General features: G+C 48.8%; 1 protein-coding gene across 1 annotated transcript; it reads right to left on the reverse strand.

The window, feature by feature from the left end:
• Nucleotides 1-6,078: 6,078 nt before the first annotated feature.
• On the reverse strand, nucleotides 6,079-24,306 carry MEX3C (mex-3 RNA binding family member C). The gene is made up of 2 exons (XM_075489043.1): nucleotides 23,446-24,306; nucleotides 6,079-9,222 (listed from the first exon to the last, which is right to left on the reverse strand). The coding sequence occupies exons 1-2, from the start codon at nucleotides 24,110-24,112 to the stop codon at nucleotides 7,997-7,999; spliced, it is 1,893 nt and encodes a 630-aa protein (XP_075345158.1). The 5' UTR covers nucleotides 24,113-24,306; the 3' UTR covers nucleotides 6,079-7,996.
• Between the last annotated feature and the right edge of the window lie 1,072 nt (nucleotides 24,307-25,378).

Below are 25,378 nucleotides of genomic sequence, written 5' to 3' on the forward strand. Positions count from 1 at the left end.
AAGATCACGACTCTGGATTGGATTTGTTCATCTTTCCTTGGCCTGCACATACAAAGAGGGTAGAAACATGTATTCCCCCCGCCGCCCCCCGGTGATGGCATGCATGCCGTACAGGGTGGGGGAGATAAACTGCTTGGTTTTCCCAGCTGAACCCTGGCCCCGTTGCCAGCTGCTGGTACAGTGTGTGCCCACGGCAAAAAAAAATCCCTCTTCCAGCCTCGTCCGTAGCCTTGCTGCCGGTCGACACGGTTCCCAGGCCCCGCTAACGCCCTGCCGGTCCCGCTCCCCAGCTGCAGCCCGGAGCCATGCAAAGCTGCGGGGGTTTGTGCTGTCAGATGTCACCGGTGCTCGAACTGTGACCCTTCCTAAGTGGGCTCGTATGCTAACGATGTTCGTGCTCGGCTACGGGAGCAGATGGCCGGGGTGGCCACAAGGCCCCTGTGCCGTCCCGGGTGTTCAACAGCCCTTGAGCGGCAGCTCGGGGCCACGAGCGGGCCCGGCTTTGTGCTTACCCGGCTGCCGGAGGTGGGAACCCCAACCTGCCCCGTGTTTGGGCAGGATGGTGCCCGCCTGGCACGGCGAGCTGCGGCAGTTCGAAATCCCGCAAAAACTGACGAGTTTTGGGGGGTTTGGTGGGTTTTTTTCTCAACCTGCAGCTGCACCGTGCCAGAACTGGCGCTGCGGGCGTGCTGCTCCGTAGCTGCTCCCGCAGAAAGACGTGCGGAGACGGTGGCACACGTGCGTGCCCTCGGAAGCCTTTAAGGGGCATGGGGCTGGTGGGTCCCCGTGGCTGCTGGGGCTCCCCTGGCATGGGAGCGCTGGGGACAGGAGCCACTGAAGCCATCCCAAGTGGATGTTCCGGCAGCCACGGCACCGTCCCACCTCACATTTGTGCCTCATGTCGGGGTCAAGAGGGGTCTCGAGGGGTCTCTGTGCTGGGGACATCCCCGTGCCAGACCCCTGCCCGCCCGCCGGTGCCGTTTGCGTTCCCGTGGGAGCACCGGGGGTGACCCAAGGGGCACAAGGCCGCCATCCCGGGGAGCCTGGCCGGGGTGCTGCAGCGGGGCCATGGCCATGCCCTGGGGGGGTCTGGGGCTGCCGACGCCTCGGGGCCTCTGGGGTGGGTGCCACTAGATGTCCTTAGTGCTCCATCGGCCACCACGGGAAACATCTGCGGTGTGCGGGGAAAGGGGCCCGAGCCCACCCGGGGCCACAGCAGCCGCTCGGGCCCGGCCGAGGGGGCTCGCAGGGGTTGGCGGCAAGGGGACCCCGTGGCTTTGGGAGCGAGGGCATCCCACGGCCGCTGAGGGCCACGTCGCCTTTCGGTCATGTTCTCCACGGCCACAGGATCTTAGCAGGGGATGGGGACACCCCAGGGTCAGCGCCTGACAATTTGGGGTGGTTTTGTGGGTTTGAGGAGTCAGCGTGACGCTCGCAGTAAACACAGACAAAGCGGCATTAAGCAGCACGGCCACGCTCAGGGCAGGCAAGCTGCACCGCAGGCCCGAGGGTGACGGGTTTGGGTGCTGGGGCCGGCACTGCAGCGCTCTGGGTGAGGCTGCCCCCCCCCCCAGGCGCAGGGACATGACCAAGGACACCCGGCATGGCGGTGGCAGAGGTGGGAATGGCGGCTGTGGGTGGGGACACCTGGGCAGCTGGTGGCAGCGGCAGGCGGAGGGGGACGGGCCACTGAAACACCGCACTCAGATTAGCACAGGTTGGTGGAGCAGACCCCGAGGAGGGAGTGGGCGTGGAGCATCCCAGGTAACAAGTGACAGGACTAGAGGAAATGGCCTCCAGTTGCGCCAGGGGAGGTTTAGACTGGATATTAGGAAAAATTTCTTCACCAAAAGAGTTGTCCAGCATTGGAACAGGCTGACCAGGGAAGTGGTGGAGTCCCCATCCCTGGAGGTATTTAAAAGATGTGCGGACGTGGTGCTTAGGGACATGGTGTAGTGGTGGGCTTGGCAGTGCTGGGTTAACGGTTGGACTCGATGATTTTAAGGGCATTTTCCAACCTAAATGATTCTATGATCTTCCCTGGGTGCTCCTGGGCAGCTGCCACGATCAACTTGATACATATATATATTTTTTTTTCCCTTGAATTGTGGACACATGGTTGGTTGATGACTCAATTTCACTCTTTCCCTGACTTCAGGCAGCCCGGCCTGCCCGGCTGCGCTGAACCACGGCCTCAGCCTCCACCTGCACATCGCTCCTCCTCAAAGCATTGCGTTCAGAGAACAAAGCTTAGACTTTCCTTTTGCAGCTTGGCATTCCTCCTCCCCACCCCATCCCTACACTCCCATGCTGTATTTCATGCCATGGAGCAGTCGCCTGCCGGCCTCAGTGTGTGGGATTTCCTACAGCCCCTTGGCACAGCTCATTTGCCCAAAAAACATTTGTTTTCTTCGCAACAACCTGCACCCCTGGCTCCTTCAGCTCCTTTGGCATTTATTTATTTTAAACTTTACCCAAGCAGCTCCTGGAAATGCAGTGCAACTTTGGAAAAAAATTGGGCCGAGGATATTTTGTGGGGGAAAAAAAAAAACCCAAAACACCAAAAAAAAAAAAAGAAAACAACTCATTTTTTTGTTTAGACCATTATGCTTCCTGCAGGAGTGGAGCTCTGCGGCACTGGTATGGGGTCCCACCAGCCCGAGCCCTGCATGTTGTACCAGAGCCGGGCTCAGCCGGCGCCGGGAGCTGGGTGCTGGGCCCCTTGCCTCCCGCCGGCCCCGCCACCAGCTGCCTGCACCTTGCCGGCGCGAACCAACCTGCCACCCTGCCTGCAGGTCCCAGCCGCAGAGGAAGGAGCCAGCCTTTCCCGCAGCCTCTGCCACCGAAAGCGCTCCCCGCCTTACCGGCGCCGGCGGTGGTCCTGGCAGCTGCAGGGAATGCTGCAGGATGGGGTTTAGGAGGTGCCCGTGGACAGGGAGCTCCTTCCCGGGACACGGGGCCCGAGGCAGGAGCTCACTCAGCCACAGGCGCGTTTTCCCCCAAACGCTCCATTCCAACTGTTCCAACCCCAAAAGCCAGCTCGGCTCCTGAGTCTTGATGCGTGGCGGTCTCATCCCAAGGGAAGCAGTGCCCTTCTACCCCTGCCAGAGCGACAGACGATGCTCAGACATCCGACAGAGCGACAGACGATGTGAGCATCCTCACTAGACGTGGAGAAGGGAGTTTTGGTTCCAAGGAGGGAGAGGATTTCTGAGCGCAGCTCCCTGCCCCGGTGCACCAGCCCACCTCTCGCAGAAATGAAAGAACAGCATGAAGCACAAAAGAGATTTATTTTAAATTTTTTTTTTTTTAACTTGAAGTGTTTCGTTGCCAGCTCTTGCGCTGTACCTACCGTCCCGGGAGCAAGTTTGAACCCTGTGGGCAGCTGAGCAGGAACAGCCTAACCCTGGCTGATTTTCAGGACCCAACGGGAGATGCTGAGCTCGGGGACGTGCCGTTCCAGGCACAGCCTGCGCTGCTTCCCACCCCGAGGTCCGTGTAACTGCTAGCAAGCCGTATCTGCAACACGAAGCAGAAAACAGCGCCGAGTTCCCTCCCCGGCAGCTGGGAGACGTCTCCCATCCCGATTTCCCCCTTGCTCCCAACAAGGAGCCGGAGGAGCTTTCCCAGGGCAGGGACTGGGCTTTGGGACCAGCCAGATGCTGTTGCAGGAGGGCAGGGCGGGGAGACACCCTGCCGGATGAAGGTCGTGCGGGGCTTTTGGCTGATGCCAAACCAGCCTCTCCCATGCCAAACCAGCCTCTCCCTGCCTGGGGAGAGCCACTGCAGGAGCTCCTGGGCCAGCGCAGAGCCCAGCCGGGAAAGCTTCAGGGCCTGAAAGGAAAAATTCAAGCTTAATGCTTCCTTAAAATGTCACCTTGAAATAAAATTAAAATTGTTTAGCTCTCCTAACCAGCCGGGCTGGCAGCGGGGCAGAGCAGCTCATGCCGATGCCCAGTGGCGAGTGCTTCCCTTTCCATGACCAAGAGTTAAAATTCCAGGCGGGTTACTCACCCATCACAAGTGCTCCTGAGCATGGAAAAATAAATTCACTACAACAAATTGAGAACTGGAGTGTTTTAAGCCCGTGCCTGTCTTATGCAACTCCGAAGTAACCGCAGTGCTACTTGCTCTGCTAAATAAAACGTGTTGGAGGGGTTGGGATTTTAGATGGTTGATCTACATCTAGAAATAACGAGGTTACATCTCCTCCCTGCCTGAGGTTTTATGTCTGAAGCCTCTTGCTGCAACGCTAAAAGCGCCCCAAGACCCAAGTGAAGTAAATGTAAGTATTCTTTGATCTCTTCCCAAGACTTACTCTTAAAAAGGCAGTTAAAAAGAAATATTCTCCTCTCCGTCTTCCTGAAGGAAGTGAACAGAAAGTTTCGATTTGAGGACACGAGCTCCAGGGTGGCAGCTTTGAGGACCACGGGCAGATGCGCAGGCTCCACCACCTCCATATACCCCAGGGATGTTTGAACAGTGGGTGACAAAGGAGAGGTAGAACATCCCCCACACAACGTGGCCCTCAGGCATCTAAAATCCTTGGCCAAGCAGGAGAAATTCAAGTCAGCGCCGCATCTGTGCGGATTGCCAGGAAGGAGCAGCTGGTTTGTTTGGTTTTTTTGCCCCCCCCCCCCCCCCCCCAAGAATAATCAGAAATAGATTCTGGCAAAAAAAGCTGAGCTGCAACCCCATCGTATCTACCCCACCATGGAGGTCCTACAAAGGGTCCTCTCCCATAGCTGCACGGGGAGCAGAGCCTGACCCACCGCCAGGCCGCAGGAAACAGCCTCCGGCAGCGTTACGAGCAGTATTTACACGCACCTTTGAAGCCAGATGGCCTTAAAATGCCTTTTCCTATTAACTGCTCTCTCTCACCTTCATCCCAGGGAAGAGTCCATCAGTGGTCCAGGTGCTCTGCTTTGCTGCAAACCTCCTGCCCGGAGGGGAACTGCTCCCTCTCATAGGTTGGTGAGAAATGGGGACGGATGCTTCAACAGGGAGCAAGAATAAATCTGCATGAACACCGCTAAAGTATCCAAGCACACCGCAACACCAGCCAGCGCAACACGCGGGCGAAGGAGACTCCAGCAGGGCTCCTTCCAACAGCAACACCCCAGTCAAAAGAGAAGGTGGCCCCTAGCAAAGAGGGGACACAACAACTTTAGAAGGAAACATTAAAGCACTCCGCACCGGGCACAGGGTGCAAACCTCCATGAGACTGGGAGGAAATGCAGCAAGAGACCCATGCAACCTGACATCAGGAGGTCCTTTTGCAACACTCCGCTGGAGCAGGTCCAGAGGAGGCCACGAAGATGATCCAAGGGCTGGAACATCTCTGCTGTGAGGACAGGCTGAGAGAGTTGGGGTTGTTCAGCCTGGAGAAGAGAAGGCTGAGGGGAGACCTTATGCTATAAGTCTTCCACTACTTAAAGGGGGCCTATAGGAAAGAGGGGGATAGACTTTTTAGTAAGGCCCATAGTGATAGGACAAGGGGTAATGGTTTTAAACTGAAAGAGGGGAGATTCAGACTGGATTTAAGGAGAAAGTTCTTTACTATGAGGGTGGTGAGGCACTGGCCCAGGTTGCCCAGAGAGGTGGTAGCTGCCCCATCCCTGGAAACATTCAAGGCCAGGTTGGACGGGGCTCTGAGCAACCTGATGTGGTTGGAGATGTCCCTGCTCATGGCAGGGGGTTGGACTGGATGAGCTTCAAAGGTCCCTTCCCACCCAATTCTGTGATTCCTGCTGCTGGTTGACGCTCACAAATACGAGTGCATGGAGTTTATCTTGCAGCTGCATTGCAAGAACTCTGCAAGGTGAGCTCCTGAGCACAGCAGCAAGCTGCAGCTTTGCCCCCTGCAAGACCACAAGTTGCTTTTTAAAGGCAGCCTGTAAAGCCAGCAATTAATGGGCAACAAGATTCTTCGCAGGTGAAGTCACCCAGCCACACCAAAGTCAGGGCCACAGTGTAGGAAGCACTGGGAAGCCACCTCGGCGGGTGGGAGGGAGGGATGTCGGCCAGCCCCAGCCTCCACGGGCTGCTCCAAGTGACAACCATGAAGACAGCAAAACATTCAAGTTAATGGAAACAAGTCTTTATTAAGTAACTTTTAATATCAGAAAAATAAAACTCTTATAATTCTCTTTACAGCAAATATATAATATCAGTGCTTTGGCCATCATAAGTTAAAGGCCCTTTATCATAAAATATATGGTTTTTAAACTTTACTCAAATTGAATTTATAATCCCTATGACCTCCCTACATATACATAACAAAAAGTGTAGTAAAATTAGCAAATACTAAACTATACTGATAGTTTATCATTCTTAGTTTGTGGTTTATAGAAACGGTACACGCACCTAATATCTGTCGATTCCTTGGCTTATTAGTTGCGGTGTACGATGCAATAAAATACAAAATACATGCTCGGTGAACGTTTGTTCGTATCTACAAGCCCGCAGCTAGAGATTAGGTTTCAATACTGACATGTAACTATTCTACAAGCAATTATAGCATTAAAGTTATGCAGTACATAATATGCCGTCAAGGCAACTCTTATACTGAAAATCATAAAATAAAAACCATTATTTGTAAACTTTTATACGAAATGTAACTCTTCAAGTGGAAATAAAAAATAAAATTTTCTGTATATTTACTAGTTCGATACACATAGAATTTCTTTTTGTTATACTGAGAAAAAAGCTTTGTCTTGTCTTGGGAAAATAATGCTTCAAAAAAAATAGAAAAATCCACCAGAACTCCACTTTGTGTCTTTTTTTTGTTTTTCTTGTTTTAATATATGCCAGCACAGATTTGGGAACGTACTGAGGATGAAAAAGCTAGAAACATCCACAGGTTGAAATGTAAGAAGCGCATTCAAGAGACATTTTTTTTTTTCCTTATGATTGGAAAGACAGTTTTGAAATTAAGTAAACTGATTGCAGGGCCACTGGCACAGCTGCTGTCATGAATAATACAAGGGCACGTACGCAACTCCCCCTTTTTCCTTTTCCTTACTAAAAATAAAATATATATTTATATATGTGCAAGACAAATATGGATTGAACATAAAAATGCTTCACATTTTGAACTATATATTCTCTAAAAAGGTAATTTAAGAACAGCTTGATCGGACTAATGAACGGAATGTCAGCATCCTCACTATTAGTCGAAGTATGTGCATCCCAAAGCCCTTACTGAAATGGGATGAAGCCAGCCAGACTTTTCCACATTACATTAAGAAAAGCAGTGGGTAGGAATTCACAAAATCAAGACTTTCCTGATCCTCTGAACATACTGCCCTTAACACGTCAGGTGAAATGGAGGTGCGTCGGGCAGCTTCTCCCCCCCCCCCCCCCCCCCCCCAATTTATTATCTGAACCTGCCAATAACATCACCCATTTCAAGAAATCAAACTATGCTTTAAAAAAAGGTATTCGCAATGCTGAAGAATTAGGCATAAGTTGTCGCACAAAGCAAAAATAATTTCCCCAAACCTGTTTTTCAAAACTGGCAGTGTAAAGAAGGCAGCATTGGAAGTGTTGTTTGATATATTGATAATGCCACAAACCCTCCACAGCAGACGAGTACTTCTGCGTTTAGGCGACGAGGTTCATTGCTGCCAGCACACAGGAGTCAAACGCTTACCAGAGATCCTTTAGAAAGCCTGTAAAATTTGTTGGTTTGGTTTTTTTTTTTTTTTTTTCAGTTGTGTAATCGATGAAAACTTCCCCTCGCTGTGCCATAACATCACACCAGATGTATATCTGCTAAACATGCCATCTGCTTACACTGAACCGGACAGAGACCACCTAGGTTTAGTGTTACCGTAGCAGCCTTTTGAGAAAGTAGAAACTTATTTAACAACTTCAGCCTAATCCCAAGAAAGCCCAACAGTCAGAATTCATTAGGAAGTTTACTAGAGGGTACCATTACACCCATGCCTTTAAGAGTTTTAAAAAGTCCATACATAATAATATCTATATATATTTAAGAGTGAATTTGGATTGCCTGAGTAACAGCTGTCTGGCAAACGGGACATGATGGCGTTTCCTTTTCACAGATTTTGTTGGCACACTCCATGCAGAAGAGATTGTGGCCGCAGGGGACCAGGGCCGCAATGACTTCGCTCTCGAAGCAGATCACGCAGTCGTGCTTCCGTCTCGACTCGGGGGGCGAGCTGGACGTGGAGCCGCCGTTGGAAGAGGAATAGCTGTTGGTACCATTGGAGAAAGCGGGGATGTATATGGGAAGGCCGGCTTGGTGGCCGGTGCTAGGTGGGTCGCTCCTCACTCTCCTAGCCAGCGGGTGATCCAGACTTTCTGGAAACGTGGGTGACAGGCGAGGCGTAGATGGCTGGCTCCCTCGGCGCTGAGGCTTGGCATTACTAGCAGGGTCGCTACCAAAGCCAGAGAGCGGGTTTACAGGTTCAAAAGGGGTCCAAATGGTTTGGGAAGGCGTTGGTAAGGAGTCATACGCGGGAGAGTCGACCGCAAGGTCTTCCGTGCCCACCGAAGGCAGCGTTTCTCCAAACCAGAAGTTGCCTGTGCTGAACGGACTCGTTGGGCTGAAGTCAGCCAATCTATTGCTTCCAAAATAGGAATCTGTGGAGCCACTTCCCAAGGAGCTGGAGCTGTCATTTCTATAATTAGAAATCATTCTGGTGCGGCTAGGAGGGACCGGATTAGAAGCAAGCCACGCAGATCCGAGAGTGCCTCCTTCAAAGCTCACATCCGTACCGTTGTAATGGAAATCGTTCTCTTCGTTCAGCTCAATGTAGTTCCCGGTACGCATGGCTATATGCATCTCGATCTCCTCGCGCGCACGGTCGACGTTTTCGGGCATTCCCGTAACTTCGAAGACAGGCTCCTTGTCTCTGCTGGGAGTGACTATGTAGGTATGGGTCTGCTGCTGAATTCTTTTGATTGTAGCTCCTTTCGGTCCAACCACTAGCCCAACTACACGGTAAGGCACCCTGACTTGGACTGTCGTCTGACCCGGCAGGTTGGGGGTACATGGCAAGCCTCCCAGGGCAGGACCATTCTTGTTGCGGGACGCTCTGATCATGGAGAAGTGTTCAGCAGCTGAGAGAATTTCCCTTTTGGCCATGGCTACGTCCTCTTTTCGTCCAGTGACAACAAAGATGGGTTCTTCTCCACGAACAGGGGTCTTAATGTAAGTATTTGTCTTGGCCCTTAGTGCTTTTATTTTGCAACCTGTTTAAAGGAAACACATGCAAGTTTAGCAAGACATCTCAGTTTAGAAAGCCACAAGAAAGCCATCTATTTTAAGCTGTTTGAGAGTTTCAAGAAACCGTAGGGTGAAACCAGAAGCAGCTGTTTTTATCTCTGCAAGCCACACTAGAGAAAGCAGTAACAACTTCTACCTATTATTTCCAAACAGACCTCTGACGCTTTGAGCCGCAAACTATTTTAGCAACATTTCTCAGGCCGTTTTAGCCCATCATCTCCTCAATTGCTATTAGACAGTGAATAAACGTGAATGGCTCTTCCTCTATGATTATCCCATAAATACTGGTGGGTTTATATTTTTCCCATCGATTGGATATCCTTGTTATTTCTAAGATCCTGCAAAAGGAGTAAAGGCTCACGCGTACAGGCAACTTAAGTCTGCCGATACATTAGCCTTTCACTGACAAGCAAATTAAACATTTACAAGCGAGAGAAGGGTCTGTATCACAACCTGTGTAGGATATAGATAAAATTATTGATTTACTAAGAACTCTCCATTTGCTTCCCGTTATCAATAAGTGTTATTTAAACTTTACTCTTCCTTGTGGGACGAAGGAGCCACTCCTTGAACTGCCAAGTAGGAGTTCAAGCAGTTTGTTGCATGCAAATAAGCCTTACTATGTAGGATTACGTGCCTACATGGAAGTTCTCTCGTTAACTGGCTACATACAGTCTGAAAGAGAAGCAAAAAGTTAATGGAACATTTGTCTTTGATTTTTGGGGACTGCATTATAAAGTTTGTTAGGACACAGTGGTGGCAGGCTCTTTCCTAAGACGCTTAAGGCGTTTTGGCACGGTGCATACAGAAGCACCTTTTACCCATCGGAGGACCAGAAAAGCAGGCAATGCAAAATTAAGAGACACAAGCAGGTCCATGACATGCAAGACAGTCTACTGGATTCACTCTTAACTGAATTTAGCCTGTATTAAAACAAATCCAAAAGCACGTCACACTAAATGTCATTTTATAGCGAACCTCATCTTGAAACAACTATAAGCAACATTTGCAGATCAAGTGTTTTAAGCATCATTTCACTTGCAGAATGAAACTTGTTCCCGTTTTCCTCATTTACTTTAAGTATCTCATAACTGTCTGGGTACACGAAATAGTCTCTTGAAATAATGTTTTGTCAGTCCCTTGCACCCGAGGTACCACTAGCAATAACAATTTTACAGTTAGAAAGCCACTCAAAGATGCACTTTATTCAGGATTATCTACAAATTAAAAAAAAATTAGCAAATATGCAGATGCTGGTTGGAATAGAGGGAAGGAAGAGCTGCTTCTTGCAGGGCCCCTGCACACAGCAAGGACAAAGGCTGAACACAACAGCTCTTTGTTTCCAGGACACAGCTGGAGAGGAAGTTCATTATCTTCAACAGCTCGTCAGGAGGGCTCTCGGAGGCCCTACCTCCACCGGAACACGCACGGAGCAGCACGGGAGGGCTCCCGCAAGGGAAGGAGTGAGGTCCAGGCAGATCTGCGCAAAGGGCGGGATGCAGACCCGAGAGCCGAACAAGAAGTTCAGCACGAAGAGCAAGTATCTGCAGGAGAGAACAAACCCATAAGCCTCAACCTCCCGCTACAGCCCACCAAGAAGGGCACTAGTGCTCTACTAGATTAAAAAAACAAAGGGAAAACAGAGGCATGAGATGCCTTATGGAAGTTGCAAAGCACACATCCTTGGAGCCATGCCATTTCCCTGCTGGTAACAGACAGCAGCAGCTCACTTGGGCAATTCGCCTTTACTCCCTCCATCTCTTTCTTTGCATTTCTCCCTGGAAGTAAATCCGCTCGCCCGCTCTGCTTCCCATGCCTTCAGTTACTCAGAAAAGATGGTGGGCCCAAACCTTAAACCTACAAGGATCCCCAAAATGGTGCTGCTGAAGTTCTCACACCAATCAAGCCCTCTTTACTGGAATACCCAAAACCGAAGTCAGCTTCCCGATGCGTACCAATTATTCTCCAATTTACACAAATTACTTTCATTTACTCCGTTCCACTCAAGTATATATTCTTATTTCCTAGAAATTACAGAGGCAGCATTTAAGAGAATACTAGGAGCATCTAGCATAAGATTTATATATATATATAAATATAATTCATTATTGTATACACAATTCAGAGCCTACTTAATTCTAGTTTCCAAAGTGCCTTACCAATTCTTACAGTTTACATTTCAGACAAGATTTTCCTGATGTTTTAGAAACTCAAATCAAGTTAGAAGTCTGCAGCTTCAGCTTCCTTCCCCATTTCAGCTGTGAACTCCCAGAGCTTGCTTTGCCAGAGCCACATTTCCAAACCACTCCGGTGTGAAGAAAAGCCTTTTCACCCTTCTTCCTCAGGTTGCAGAATGGTGCAGACCAAGGTGGGCAGAGCTTTTCTTTTAAGGTACGAGACACATAGCTAGAAAGCAGAGGCCGAATGCTGCCTCAGCTCCCTGCAGCGACAGAACAACGCTTTTAAACATCGGAAAGCTGGCTTCAATGGAAAGCTGACTCCACAGACCGTCAAGGTCAACTCTCAAACTTTATCTGAAAAGTTAGAAAGAACTGAAGAAAGTTGCCACATACGAAAGCGGAGGTTTCTGAATGATTCAGTCAATACCCGCTGGGTTTTGTCTGGCAAGGAGTGCTGGAAAACCCCACGACAGTCATGTCAAAACACAAGGTCAGTAGCCCATTATACCACTCCAGTGGGATGAACTTTCTATTTGCTTTTACTCAGCTGCTCTGGTTTCCCACCCTCCTCCATTAGTCACTACCGAGGCGATGATATGAAGCACGGCCGATCCCATCCCATCCCCTCTCCGACAATTCACAGAATCCAGAGGCGCTGCGGCCACGATGACATGAGGTCGGCCAGCTATGAAGTCATGTGGCCAAGGGATGAATCAAGAAGTAAGTTTCCCAATCTCCTGAGCTCAGCCACAGAAAGACAAAGGGAAAAAAAAAAAATACACCACCCCACACTTTTGCAATAAATCATCAGATCATCGTATCCAAGATTTTGAAGTACAGAGAGAAAAAAGCCTGAAGAGGGGACTTCTAGACGAGAAATTCAATTTTATCAAACCTTTCAGAGTAATTTTAATTTTGGTACGATAATGGAAGTCTATTCAATATGAGTTACCGTACTTAGTTCAGCAGTGTAAGCATTTCTAAGCAGCACACTCAGCCATAAGCACATACTGACATAGTTAAAGCAAAAACCTTTAGTTTTGCTTTCATTTAGGCAAGATTTAGTACTTGCCTGCCCAGGCACCTGATGAAGAGCTGAACCTGTACCAAGCCCTGCAGGCAGTGTTCATCCTGCTCCGGCTGATTTGCATCATTCTTCTCAAGCCTCCTCCCCGTTTTTCCCTTAAGAGGATTATTAACCGAACATTTTAAGCACACTATGAACATTATACTCCCCAAGAACCTTAAGGGTAGCTCTGAAAGGAATTTTTTACCTCATACACTACCCATTTTAAATGATCAAATACTTCTTTATTAAAAAAAGGTGATAGGAGACAGATTCCCCCCCTTAAAGAAAGAGTCAAGCATAGCTGCCACAGCACACGCAGTCCTCACCCATCACACAGCGACAGCCAGCTCAGCCTTCACTCCGACTTTCACCTTTCATCATCACTAACAGGATGAGATACGTCAAACCCAGTCTCAGGCCATTTACTCCACGAGGGAAACTCCCCAACGAAGCCGGCAGAGCCAAGTGACCGCAGCGGGAACCCTGAGCACGCCTGCCTTGCACCACGCCAGCCGACCCGCTGCCGTGAGCCAAGAACCACCCGAAAAAAGCATCCCACGGGCTGCTCCTCTGCACAGCCACGGCGATAGCCCAGAAAAAAATGGAACCTTCCCTCTGTTTCTTTCTTCTGCTGAATTCACCTCAATGCCACACACTGGGAATGGAACAAGGACTGATTTACAGATGAGGATCCCTTTGTTGTGTGGCCTCTTCCAAACTGCTACACCAGGGGAAGGGAGTCCTTCACGCTTCCAAGTACCAGTGTTAGCAAAATGCAGCCTGTCAAAGCAGGGACACACACCTCATACCCACGCTCCTCCTGCAGCTCTTGCCAAGCACTGTGAAACTGGGGTTCAGGCAGAGACAGAAACCCAAACCTTCTTACCATCACGTCTGTTTAACCTTGCCTCTCCAATTACATAGGGCTTTGGGAAAAAAACCTTGGAAAAAAAAAGTTTATCTAAATAGAAGCCTGGAAGTCATGGTGTGTAAAAATGCAGCGAGCAGCCCCTGTGAACCACAATCAAACGACAATACCAGCTCGCTCTCCTTCCCTGCTCGTGACAAGTACCTAGCTAAGGGGATCAAAACTGAGAACCTCCTGCAGCTCTTTAGACACCCAAATCCTGTGGGAAGACACCAGTACTGCCTGGGCTGTAAGAGCAGCAAGCGGGGTGAGGTTGCATTTAGCACCAACTCATCTCTTACGCAGGAGGCAGGGCTGATGGGCAGCCCTGACCAAACCTGGCATCCTCCAACTCGGCCCCAGAGCAACCGCGGGCAAAGCGGGGAGATCTCAGACTGGCTTCCCCAGCTTGTTAAGAGTGCTAACAAGCTGTGGAGGCCAAGTTAAAAGAGAAAGCTGTAGTTCACCAAGCTAAAAGAGAAAGCTGTAGTTCTCAGGAATATATTTTTCAGTAGCCTTGCCGTTATCTGATGAAAGGCAATACTATGTTACAGCCTCCACTCTGAATACCGTCTTTAGCACTCTGACCACTGATTTCGTAATATGCTGACGCCAAGTAAGGAGGCAGCGACAGAATAATTAGTGACATCAACCTGGAACCATGAGCTGCTGGTAGAGCCATGGCTAATTCCTTGCCTAGAAAGTAAGGGCAGGGTCTGGGAAGGCCCTGCAGACCCGCAGGGGATGGCACAGCATCGTCGGGCACGCCAAGGAGAGAGGGGACTGCACAGGGATTTGTCTTCTACAAACCGGCAACTGTTGTGTCCGGACACAGCTTTAAAGGTAGAGTCTGTTAAGCTGGCACAGCCCTTATTTCATTGCTAGGTTGCCACAAGCTTTTAATTGCAAAGTGAGAACTCCTGCAGCTAAGGTAACAAAGGATTTGCAGAGACTGAAACACTGGATGTACCGTAAGGCCAACGGCTGCTGGGTCTGTAGAGCATAACACTGCCCACCTGATTAACAAGGAAAAATTAATCTACTTCATTAAGAATGACTGCTCTACATATTTTTCAGAAGAGCTGTTCATTCCCACTGGTGGTACAAGCTGCATTCTTTTGCTTAAAACATACACAGTGCTTCCTCTCAGTTGTGACATGGCTAAAAATATCTATCCAGTTTGTGATTACACAGTAGAAAACTGATATATACCCCATTTATTAAGCAGAGATGAAGCTGCACTGGGACAGAAAATGAAATCCTATTCTAAATTGTTTAATGGTTAAACCTCCTTAAGCAGGCTGGCTACACAAGAAAAGACCAGAACATTTTTGGCACTTCACTGGGTTATTAAAGTCATATGAAATACTACCTGTTGTCTGGTCAGTTGATAGACTGACTCTGGTTACTACCGCCTTTCACCTAAGATCAATTAATTCATCTCACACCTTGTTTTAATTCATGGACTGGAAAATTTCAACTCCTGACAATTTTTTTTTTTTTTCCAACTGGCTGTTGAATCTAGTTAGTTGATTCAAGGAAGATGAAGAAAGTAATTTCTCTGCACTTGCAAAAGATGCTGATCTGCACAAAACCCTACGTCTATGTACTCAGGCAGCTATTTATCAACCCTCTGGCATTTTGATTTTAGGAATGAAAGCTGTAAAAATATTGCTTTTAAATTTTATGTTTAAACAATTTGAAGAGACAGCCTAAACTTGGATAATAATTATCAAAGAGCATTTTTTGAAAGCAAGTTCTCCTTTATTGTTATTCAGCCTTCTCTACAGCCAGAGGTAAGCCGAGAGACACCTCATCACAGAGCACAGCATCCATCCTGAAGACAGGACTAGACCAACCACCAACAGCTTTAACAGCTCCCCATTAGCATTCTACAGTACAGATAATAGTCTGATCACTATTTGGCTTAATTAGCCGGTAAGATTAGGGCTCCCGTGTGACAACTAGATATGATACATGTCAGAGAGCTAACAAATATGAATACACCAAGAGACGGGCGCAGCTTGCAGCTGGGATTTGCTCAAGCTCACGGGGCAGGCCGCTGGCAGGTTTGGAAACAGAAGATGACGGTCCCTGAAGAAGAAGAGAGCAGGCTAACTGCTTAAATGGGGACACAGACACAGGTAGATTTTAAGGAACGGCTGTTTTGTTCATCACCTAACAAGCCAAAGCAATCTCCTCCCTGGTGGTACCCAAGCTGCGGTTCCTTGGAGATGGCCGCATGAAACGCACAAGTAGAGTCGTGGGATTAATGTCCCTGGGCAAAGGCTTTTCCCGCAGGCTACCCAAGCGTTAGTATGTGCTCCTGCCCTTCATCAGGTTCTATTTTTTTAGATGAAATTTTCTATTTATCACAGTAGGTATCCTTCATAACGAGAACCCACCAAGAGCAGCTTCTTCTCAAATTTACAATCCAAAACGCAATACTGATACCAGTACAACCCAAAACTTGGGAACAGTTCTGGCTGGCTGCATTAATGGTTTCAGACGACGACTGTACCTCAGAAATGCTGTACACTGGTAATAACCATCTTTCCCTTTAACTATAACGACACTACAATAAGCAATGCTACAAGTAGGTACCTTAGTGACTAGCGTAGAGGAGAAAGAAAAACTCAACTGACAGCCATTCTGATAAAGTTATTCCAAGAGAAGGAAAGATGACATACAGGTCTTTCAAGAGAAATAGAAATTAGAGCATTTTATACCATAGACATTTTTCCCCGCCTCCTGACCCCATCATTAACTTACCACTGCAATCAAAGGCTTTTAGTTACGCTGCAGTTACCAAACCCCTGTGCCTGCCTGTGGAACATTTCAATATGACTCGCGCTATATATAGCGACCGAGACTGCTCCCATTATAATTCCGTCACGCTTACCCATTTCTGAGGAGCAACTGACCGCTTATTTCGCTTTGTATTTTTTACATGTACAAATGTGAAGATGATACATGACTGTCCTACTTGTCATCATTCAGCTAGAACTGCAGAAGGGTTTTTAGACAAGATACTTTCCAGACAAACACTTCAAGCTCGAGTGCACCAGATGCTGGAGCCGCGCGGGCTTGTCGAGGTACCAGGAAGGAGGACAACCGGGAGATCTCAAGTACCTTAACCAAAAGCCATGGAATCACGGTCAATCACCTGGCTGTGCCAGACCACAGGGAGCAGGACTTTGTTTGGCCCTACTGCTGCCAAGCTAAGGGATGGGAAAAGAGGGGAGCTTTAAGAATCTCTGATGATGCTGAGAAAGCTTCCCAAGAGAAGGCTGTTCCCAAGCGCTCGGGGACATTTCCCTCTTCTGGAAAACAAAAGCCCTGGTTCAAGAACCACATACAAACTCTTTATTAAAGATTTTAGGCATGTAGCAATTTATCTATCGATTTATATATCAATCCAGTACAGAATGAAGTAGTCAGCCTGCACACTGTTTCCTTCTATATGTCAGGCTGGGATAAATCAGCTCTCTCACAGGCAGAGGAATACTCCAATTCCCAAGACAGATGGCAACTCAGTAAACAAGTTACATGCAGCAGAAGAGCCAGAGGGCAGCAACTTGTATTATTAATTACTCGCACTACTGCAGCACCAGGACTAAGGTAGCAGCTACTGAGCGAAATTAGAAAGCAACAGTAGTAGAAAAGCAAGAGTTATAAGAGAGGGAGTATGTCCAACACATAAAATAGCTACAAGAAAAAAGTTGTTTTCATTAAGAACACTGATCTAGCGAATGAAACGGATAAGCGTGAGCAACAGTATTGGGAAACCTGACCTGCACAAGGAGGATATCAAAAGGGACCACCATTCAACATGCCACGCAGCATGCCAAGATGGCCTATAAAAGGAAGATTGCAAAAACCCCATGCAAATCTTTGCCTACACCAAACACCAAATTTTGTTTTTTCATACACAAAATTCCACAGTATATTGTCAAATGTAAAATGAACCAGAAGGTAAAAAAGTAAGAGATACTGCATCTTTGTTCAAAGGAGCAGCCCAGAACTTGGTGGAGACCACAGAATTACTGACTCACACCAGTGAAGGAAACAGATCTCAGACGCTGGCAAGATCTCATGAACTTAAAGGAATACCTGAAAAAGAGAGAAAAGGAAGACATTCTTAAAGAGTAACTGAAATTGGAAAGAAATGCTTGATTTAGAGCTTTTGGGCCTTTTCTTTTGATTAAATAAAAATGTTCCAGTGCTCAGCAGCCTTTTTTTTTTTTTGTTATAGCAAGTTTGCAACCCTATCCCTGTTAAATTTTTTGCCTGCAATGGGGAATTGACCCTGTGTGGTGGAGGTATTGCATCAAAAACAAATTTAAGATCTTTGAGATAGCCAACACTTTGTTTATAACAAAGTTTCTCTTCCAGAAATTCAGACCAGTGTACGAGAAGAGAGGGTAACAGGGGCTAAGACAGGGAAATGCACAACATCTGCTGACTTTACTAACAGCTTAAAAAAATTCACCAACATTTTCTCATGCCACAGCCAGGTTAGTCCGGTGCAGTTCAGAAGCACATTAATCAGGATTTCTTTTGTATGTGTGTTATAAACTTAAAAAAACACACTCTTTTAGAACACAGCAGTTTTACAAGAAAAACAAAAGGACCAGAGGATTAGAAATCAGCGTTTTATGTCGCAAGATTTTTATTATTTTAATTTCAGCTTCATCCAAAAAAAAAAAAATCTTACTTACGCAGGTATTCACTTCTGGTATTCATATGTTAAAATCTACAGAATTTCTGGCAGACTACACAAAGAGAAAAATCTCTCGAGTGTGCACTGTGTTTGGTGCGCTTCCCACCCAACAAGCCAGACAAGAGCAGCATTTATGACTGAGGATTTACGAACCCAGCTGGAGAACCTGCACCCTTCTGACACACTTTGCAACTTGAGTCGGATCTTTGCATAGCACAAATGACAAATAGCAGAACTGAAATGATGTTTGTTACACAGTACCAGAGCAATAGGCCACAAACTTCAGCAGCGATTTCAGACCGTGCCAGGCCACAGTATGCTCACATGTTTCAGTTCCTGGAGTTTCAGGCTCTAAAAAAATGACAAGACTTCAGCTTCTCAGAAAAATAGCCTTTATGTTGGATTTCAACAAATAGCTTGAGTTTTCTTCCCTGCTTTAGAACAAGCATTTAATAACCTGCTTATTATAGAAGATGCAAAAAAAAAAAATCTGAAGTTTAACTGCCTTGTCAGCTTTCACTAAGTTAGCAGAACCTGTGGTCTTTGCTGTCTGTGGCAATCAAGTGACAGAGAGATATGCGATGACTTCAGTCATGCAAATTAAACTTATTCTTGAGCGTGGAAATCTTAAGCATCCAGTTTTTAAAAAAAAGACAATATGCAATTCAGACTAGTTAGCTACGCTCATGTTGACTACTTCTTACAGGTCAGCAATTAATAACCAGTCAAGGCTACGTAAGTACCATTGGTAATTCAGTAACGTTATTCTCACAACACATCAAGACCTAAAACCAGACATACAGTTCTTTTTGAAAGGACTATCATTATCCTACCGTAGGACATCTATGTACTGTCCTCAGCTAACACAAGTATTTGCTCCAGGATTGTTTTAGCACTGTTTCCACTCTCCAAGAGTGATAGCTATTGTTTTTCTTTGGCTGCTCAGCTATGCTAGATAGTTATCAGCTACCAACTTATCAGAATTATTTTTTTGTTTCAAGTTACAGGACTATTTTAAGCAAAGTACTGTTTTGCTCAAGAGCCCACATTCAAAAGCAAAGAGCAAAAAGGAGTCCAAGATCATTAAATATGCATAAAAATGTTATTTCAGTTGCAAGGCCGTCTCATGCAAAGCAGATTTGTCATTATCGATTTAATCAGTGAAATGGGATGATATCATCTCTCCTCCTCTTACTCATCTGGGGTTTGGAGACTGCCCTGCCCGTTTCAGGTTCTGCAGCCATCATCTGAACTACTCTTACCGAGGAAAGAGAAGCATCAGGCTTTAGAGTTAAGCAGCTCCCACTCGAGTCATGTCTTAGGGAGCAAAAAAAACTATTGCCAGCTTTATCGAGGATATAAACACTTGGAAAATCACGTTACTTGGATAGTCACAACACTGGAATGCATTAGCAAATATATTCCAGCAATCATTATCTGAAGACAGTTAATACACTCAGGGACACAGCATCTCTCTACAGGACAGACTTTTGTCTCTTCCAGCATCTTTCAGGTATTCTGTTCATGTCTTCAGACAACACCCCTCTTTTTGCATGATTCAAAAGAGCTTTTACTGTTTAAACACGTCTTTTTTTTTTTAGCATAAAGAAAGTAGCAGGGGGCACTGAAGACTCCAGTTGAGCTTGTCAAATCCTTCACAAGGCCCACCAGGCCATGGCAGGATTGCCACAGAAAAGCACCATCACCAACTTTACGTATGGGAAACAGTTTTCAGGTGATCCACAGCAGACTTTCTCAAGTCCTGCACATGATTTAGAGATTAAAACAAAACCTTCCAAGTTAGATCTCCAGAAGTTTTTTTAAGTCTGGATACATGCTTATATAATTTTGGGTACACACCCTATGCCGGCTTTTCTCAGGCAAACAAGGTCACTTCCTCAGCAGTGCAGCTTTCTTGCTACCACTTCAAGAGCACTTTCTCCAACTTTATTTTATTTTTTTAAACCAATGCAACTTTGTGCATGCAGGATTTTTAGCTGCTGACAGCAAAGGAAGTCACTTTTCTGATCAGCATGATGACTGGCCAACTTACCGAAGGTTGGATTCAACAGCTAGTTCAAATTCATACAGGAAGCCTGCACAATGCCATGAATGGAATCTAGTTTTCCTGGCTCCCAGTCACATGCCTTAACAAGAATAAAAGGATACAAATATCTTTTCCTTTGTTGTTCACCTTTGAGATTCTTCCACTTCAAAGACTACAAAGAATTATACCCAACCAGTGTCTGTCAGCTTCATTTTTGGGGGACAATGGGAATAAGAAAAGGTTAAGAACATTTAAGATTTAAAAAACCAACCAAAAAAAAGCATAAAACCCCACCAGGTTTCAGGAATACTACAGGACTTTTTTTTTTAAAGAAGGAATACCTACTATTCATTAAAAGCAAATCTGACTTAAGCCTTTTTTCCAGTGATGTAAATGCTTCCAGCAGCAAGACATTAAACTACTGTCACAGTAACCCAGCAGCCTCCACTGTAGCTTCACAAGAAAACCATCAGCCACAAGGTACATGTCAGGCACTCCACACCTTCTACAGCTGTGACATCCCACATCTGTGCACAGCTACCAGCACAGATTCGGTAAGAGCAGCTACCCTCGTGGGAACCTGCAATACAGCGACCAAGAGCAAGGCTGTGGGAGCACCACTTCACTGCCTGAAGTGCTATATTTATTTCGGAAACGTGCACATAATTGAAAAAAAATGTTAAATGCAAGCACCGTAAGGTTTTTGCTTGTTTACAGCTCTCTTAGGAATTAGGGGCTCCTTCGGTCTGATAAACAGTGTCTGGAAATTCTCTTCCTCTGTGCAAAAAAATTAAATTTGGATAAAGAATACCGTGGAATTCCGGTTATCATTACTCTTTCAGTTAGGGGGTTAGGACTTACAATAAACATGCTTTCAGACACAGCAGTGAGGCCTCCACCAAAAGCCTAGATCAAGCTAGGGTATTTCAAACCAGCACTCCTGGTATTTCAGAGGTGATGTTTCTGGGCTGCAGACTTTTCAAGTTCTTTCTGTACCTCACGAAAGCAGCAACAGAAAGAATATAAACTTAATCTTTGTGAAAATCCATCAGAAGTAACATTCCAACTGCATCGCCCTTACATAATTGAAGTATTACAGCACAGAGGAGTCTGGCATAAAACCGAAGCTGAATTTGTTCAAGATAACGCAACCAGCTGGTTACAATGTGTGCTAGAAAGAGAATATGCAGCATCTTCATTTTTAGAGAGGGCAGACCGATCGGCAAAAGATGCAGCTCCGGCCAGCCTTGCTCGAGGCAGACCAATCTGCACTACAGCTGCCAACGCTTTGCTGGGCTAGAGCACAGACACATGCAAGGCAGGTGGATGAGAGAGCAAGAGCCTCTAGCCCATGCAATGAGCTGGCACAGCTCTGGGCCATAAAAGGAGATGCAAGGACTAGTATTTCTAAGAAATTTGACAAGTATTTAGTGGAACTAATACCACTTACGTAAGTCGGTCTCTAAGCATAAGTCTCTCTTCAATGAGAATGTTGAAGGAGCTCCTTACGCAAAGCTTTCATGCAAGTGTATTTGGTAATAACTTTTTAGCTCTCCCTCTACCCCTGCTCCTTCCTCTTTTGTAGCCCTAATTATTTTTATGATACAATCCCTCCCCACCGAGGCTAAATATTTTATCACAAGCCAAACAGTGTGACATCAGATGAGAAATAAAAGCAGAAACAGCAAATGAACTCTTCAGGAACAATGATCCTATTTTTACGCAAACTCCATTATCTTGTTTCTAAGTGACTCAAAGTACTGGAAAATATACTACAGAGAACAATCCTGATCCGGTGGAGAATAAACATGACCGCCTAATCGGTCCTTGAAGCCCAACAGTTTGTATTTCTCTTTTAGAGGACTGTAGCAATAACCATTTTCAGTTCTGTTTTCCATCCTCCCCCCGCCATCCCCAATGACACATGAGCAATGTCTTAAGATGTTCAAACACTATTTCTTGGAAAAGATATTTTCTGCTTGAACAGAACGGACTTGTCCGCATCAGAGGAAGCTACCTGCTAATTTCTGCAGCACAGCCTTTGGTTCTCCTCTGACACACCCAACAAAAATCCTACCCTTGACTGCTAAAAGCCTAAAATAAATGTAGGAAGAGAAAACAAAAGTTGGCCTAAGCATCGGTGCTCAGTGGGCATTTCTTTAGTACCACATAGGTTTAGATTGATTTTACCATTTCTTCCATACTCAAGGGGAAAAAAAAAAAAAAAAAGAGAAACAAAAGCCACATTGATGTAGAGAGACCAGACAGCATAACCGCTCGTTATCAGAGCCGATCAGCAAACGAGACACACCACCCCCAAACCAATAAAGAATAACAGAAAGGGAAGAGGAAGAGAGGAGCAACTTCACTGTCTGCATTTCCACACCTACACTTGACACTGCTCAGCACTTCTCTTGATAACATACAAAGTGCTTTAAAATCAGGTTCACCGCCAGAAAGCTGGCGCGGAACGTCATCTTTCTAACCCCTCCAAGCACCGCTCCCACGAGACCACATGAAAGGCCAGCAACGAATGTGACATCACCGATATGACCTTATCCTAACGGTGTAAGAGAGACCCACGGAGTGTAGCAATAGCAATCAACAGGAAGCCACAACCCGAGCAGAAAGACAAGGGCTTTCACACAGAAGAGGGCTGCACGTGGCTCCTTTCTCCATCTCGCTGGCTCCTGAGGTCCCACTTTGTCTCGGCGAGCGCCGTGGAAAGCTGTTGGAACAGCGTCAGCCTATACCCTGCTCCGCAAGGCAAGCAAGTTAAAGGCCTTCACCCAAAAGTCTTTGTAAAACACGGGCCAAAGTTCCTATGGTGAAAAGCAGCTTCATACTGAAGACCACAGGCTGTGCCAACACCCACCAGTACATGGCCGGACTCTATACTGTGTTTTACAGCTCAAATTAACAATTACGGAAGGTGTGAACTAGCCCAGCGCTCGCTCTCACCTCTCGGCTTCTCAAGCAGGGCCAGCCTGGTGTCACGGCCAGAGCCGGCACCCTGTCCCCCGTGGGGAAGCCGGGCTTTGGGAGAGGAGAGGCAGGCCCCTCCGGGGACGGGGGACGACGACGAAGCTCCCACCGATGCGAGGGGCTCCTCCGGCCGGCACCGAAGGGGCACACCCCGGGGGTGCGCGGGGAGAGGCCTGCCACGAAGCCCAGAGGAAGGGCAGCAGGCCCAGGCCAGGCCGCGGCGCACCTCCGCCCGCCCCCCGCCCGGGAGCGTCCCCCCGCCCCGGTCCCCCACTCACCCTGCCGGCCCACGATCTCGGCCACATGCTCGGAGCTGGGCACGGGCACGCACTCGGTGGTGTTGACGCTCTTTCGGCGGAGCAGCGCCGCCTGCTCGCCGTTGAGGCCCGCCGCCCCCCCGCCGCCGCCGTAGGCGTGGGACAGCATCGCCGCCATCATGCCCTGAGGATCGTCCGCCCCGCAGAGCGCCCCCGCCGCCGCCGCCGCCTCCTGCGCATCGAAGGAGGGCGAGAGCAGGACGGAGCCCAGCGCCGGCAGCAGCGGGAGCGGCTGGGAGGGCGAGGAGGACGAGGAGAGCAGCAGCAGCGCGGCCGGGTCCTCCTCCTCCTCCTCGTCCTCCCCCGCCAGCAGCTCCTCCTCCTCCAGCTCCAGGTCTCCCTCGTCCCCCGCCGCCGCCGCCGCCTCCTCCTCCTCCTCCGCCCCGCCAGGCCCCGGCTCGCCGGGGGGGTCGGGCGGCGGCGCCAAACCCGCCCGCCGCCGCCGGGCTTGCCGCCGGGCCGCCCCCGCCCCTCCGCCGCCGGCGGAAGGCAGGCCGCGGTCGCGGAGGCCGAGGCCGGCGAGGCGCTGCTGGAGCAGCAGCAGCGGCGGCGGCGGGTGGGGAGGGAGGCGCGGCGGCTCGGCGGGCTCGGCGGCGGGGGAGGCCGCGGCGGCGCTGCCGCTCGGCATGGCGGGGGAGGCGCTGCGGGCCGGGCCGGGCCGGGCCGGACCGGACCGGGCCGGGCCTAGCGGCGCGGGGCCGCCATGCCGCGGCGGGCACCGAGCGTGGCGGGCGCGGCCTGGGCGCTGGGGCCGCGCTCCTCAGCGCGCCTTTTGTCCCATGGCGGGCGCTCCCCTCGGCGGCGGCCGCGGGCGGCGGCGGCGGCGGCGGCGGCGGCGGCGGGGGGGGGGGGGGGAGGAGGGGGAGGAGGCGGCGCGGCCCCGCCCCGCGCTCGCCGCCGCGCCATTGGGCGGCGGAGCCGGTTCCTGGGCGGGGCCGGGGGTGGGCGGGGCCTGCGGGGCTGTGGGGCCGGGCGCGGCGGGCGGGAGCCGCCCCTCAGCCCCCTCAGGCCCCTCGGCCTCGGGGCCGCCCCTCAGCCCCCTCAGGCCCCTCGGCCTCGGGGCCGCCTGGGGCTCGCCGGGGATCTGTGAGGAAAGCCGGCCTGGTCGTCCCGCGTTTAAATTCACCCACCCTGGTGAAACGGTGCGAGCTCAAAAAAAGGAAAAAAAAACCCCAAACCAGAAGCCTTTGATGGATGTCCTCCTTCCCCTCGTATTCAGTAGCGTGCTCCCCCGCTGAGGTGAAGGTTTTTTGGTGCAGGAGCTCATGCAAGTTAGAGTTAGAATTCTTCGTATCAGCCCCCTACTGTAGGTATGTTCAAGTCACGGGTGAAAATTTTCAGGCAAAACATGAAGAAACATGTTTGCAAAAGTGATGAGGCTGTCATGAAGAGTCAGAAATGAGAAAGGACTTCTTGATGCTGAAGTGAAATGATGAGCAGGGAGTGATGACCACTAGCTCCCCTTCCACGTGCCGGGGGGGAGAGCCCGGGGAGGAACACAAAGCAGAAGGTGACACGGTCCTCCACCAAAACAGACTAGAAAATGGTCTTCAGCAGCGGCTTTCAGGGTCGGCGTGAGTGGAGCAAGGTTATTCTTGATACAGTCAAGGAAAGCCACGAGCAAATAGTTGAAGTACGAACATCGGAGCAAGAATTGGGGTTGCGTAGCTGCTCCCTGAAGGTGTTATGCTGAGACAAGGGTCTGGGGAAAAGCCCAAGTCTAGGTTAGAGACGCCAGTGTCATTCCCAGTGCTGGCAAAGGGAGATGTCGGGGTAGGAGCATGGGCTGGCAGAGATGAAAAGTTCTGTATTCACCATGTAGCTGTGAGCTGGCGAACAACCATGAGATGGGAGAGGGACAGCAGATCTTTAGGGGGGGTAGAAAGGCAGAGGT

The sequence above is a fragment of the Mycteria americana genome (assembly GCF_035582795.1).
Source record: "Mycteria americana isolate JAX WOST 10 ecotype Jacksonville Zoo and Gardens chromosome Z unlocalized genomic scaffold, USCA_MyAme_1.0 Scaffold_30, whole genome shotgun sequence".
NCBI classification, from domain to species: Eukaryota; Metazoa; Chordata; class Aves; order Ciconiiformes; family Ciconiidae; genus Mycteria; species Mycteria americana.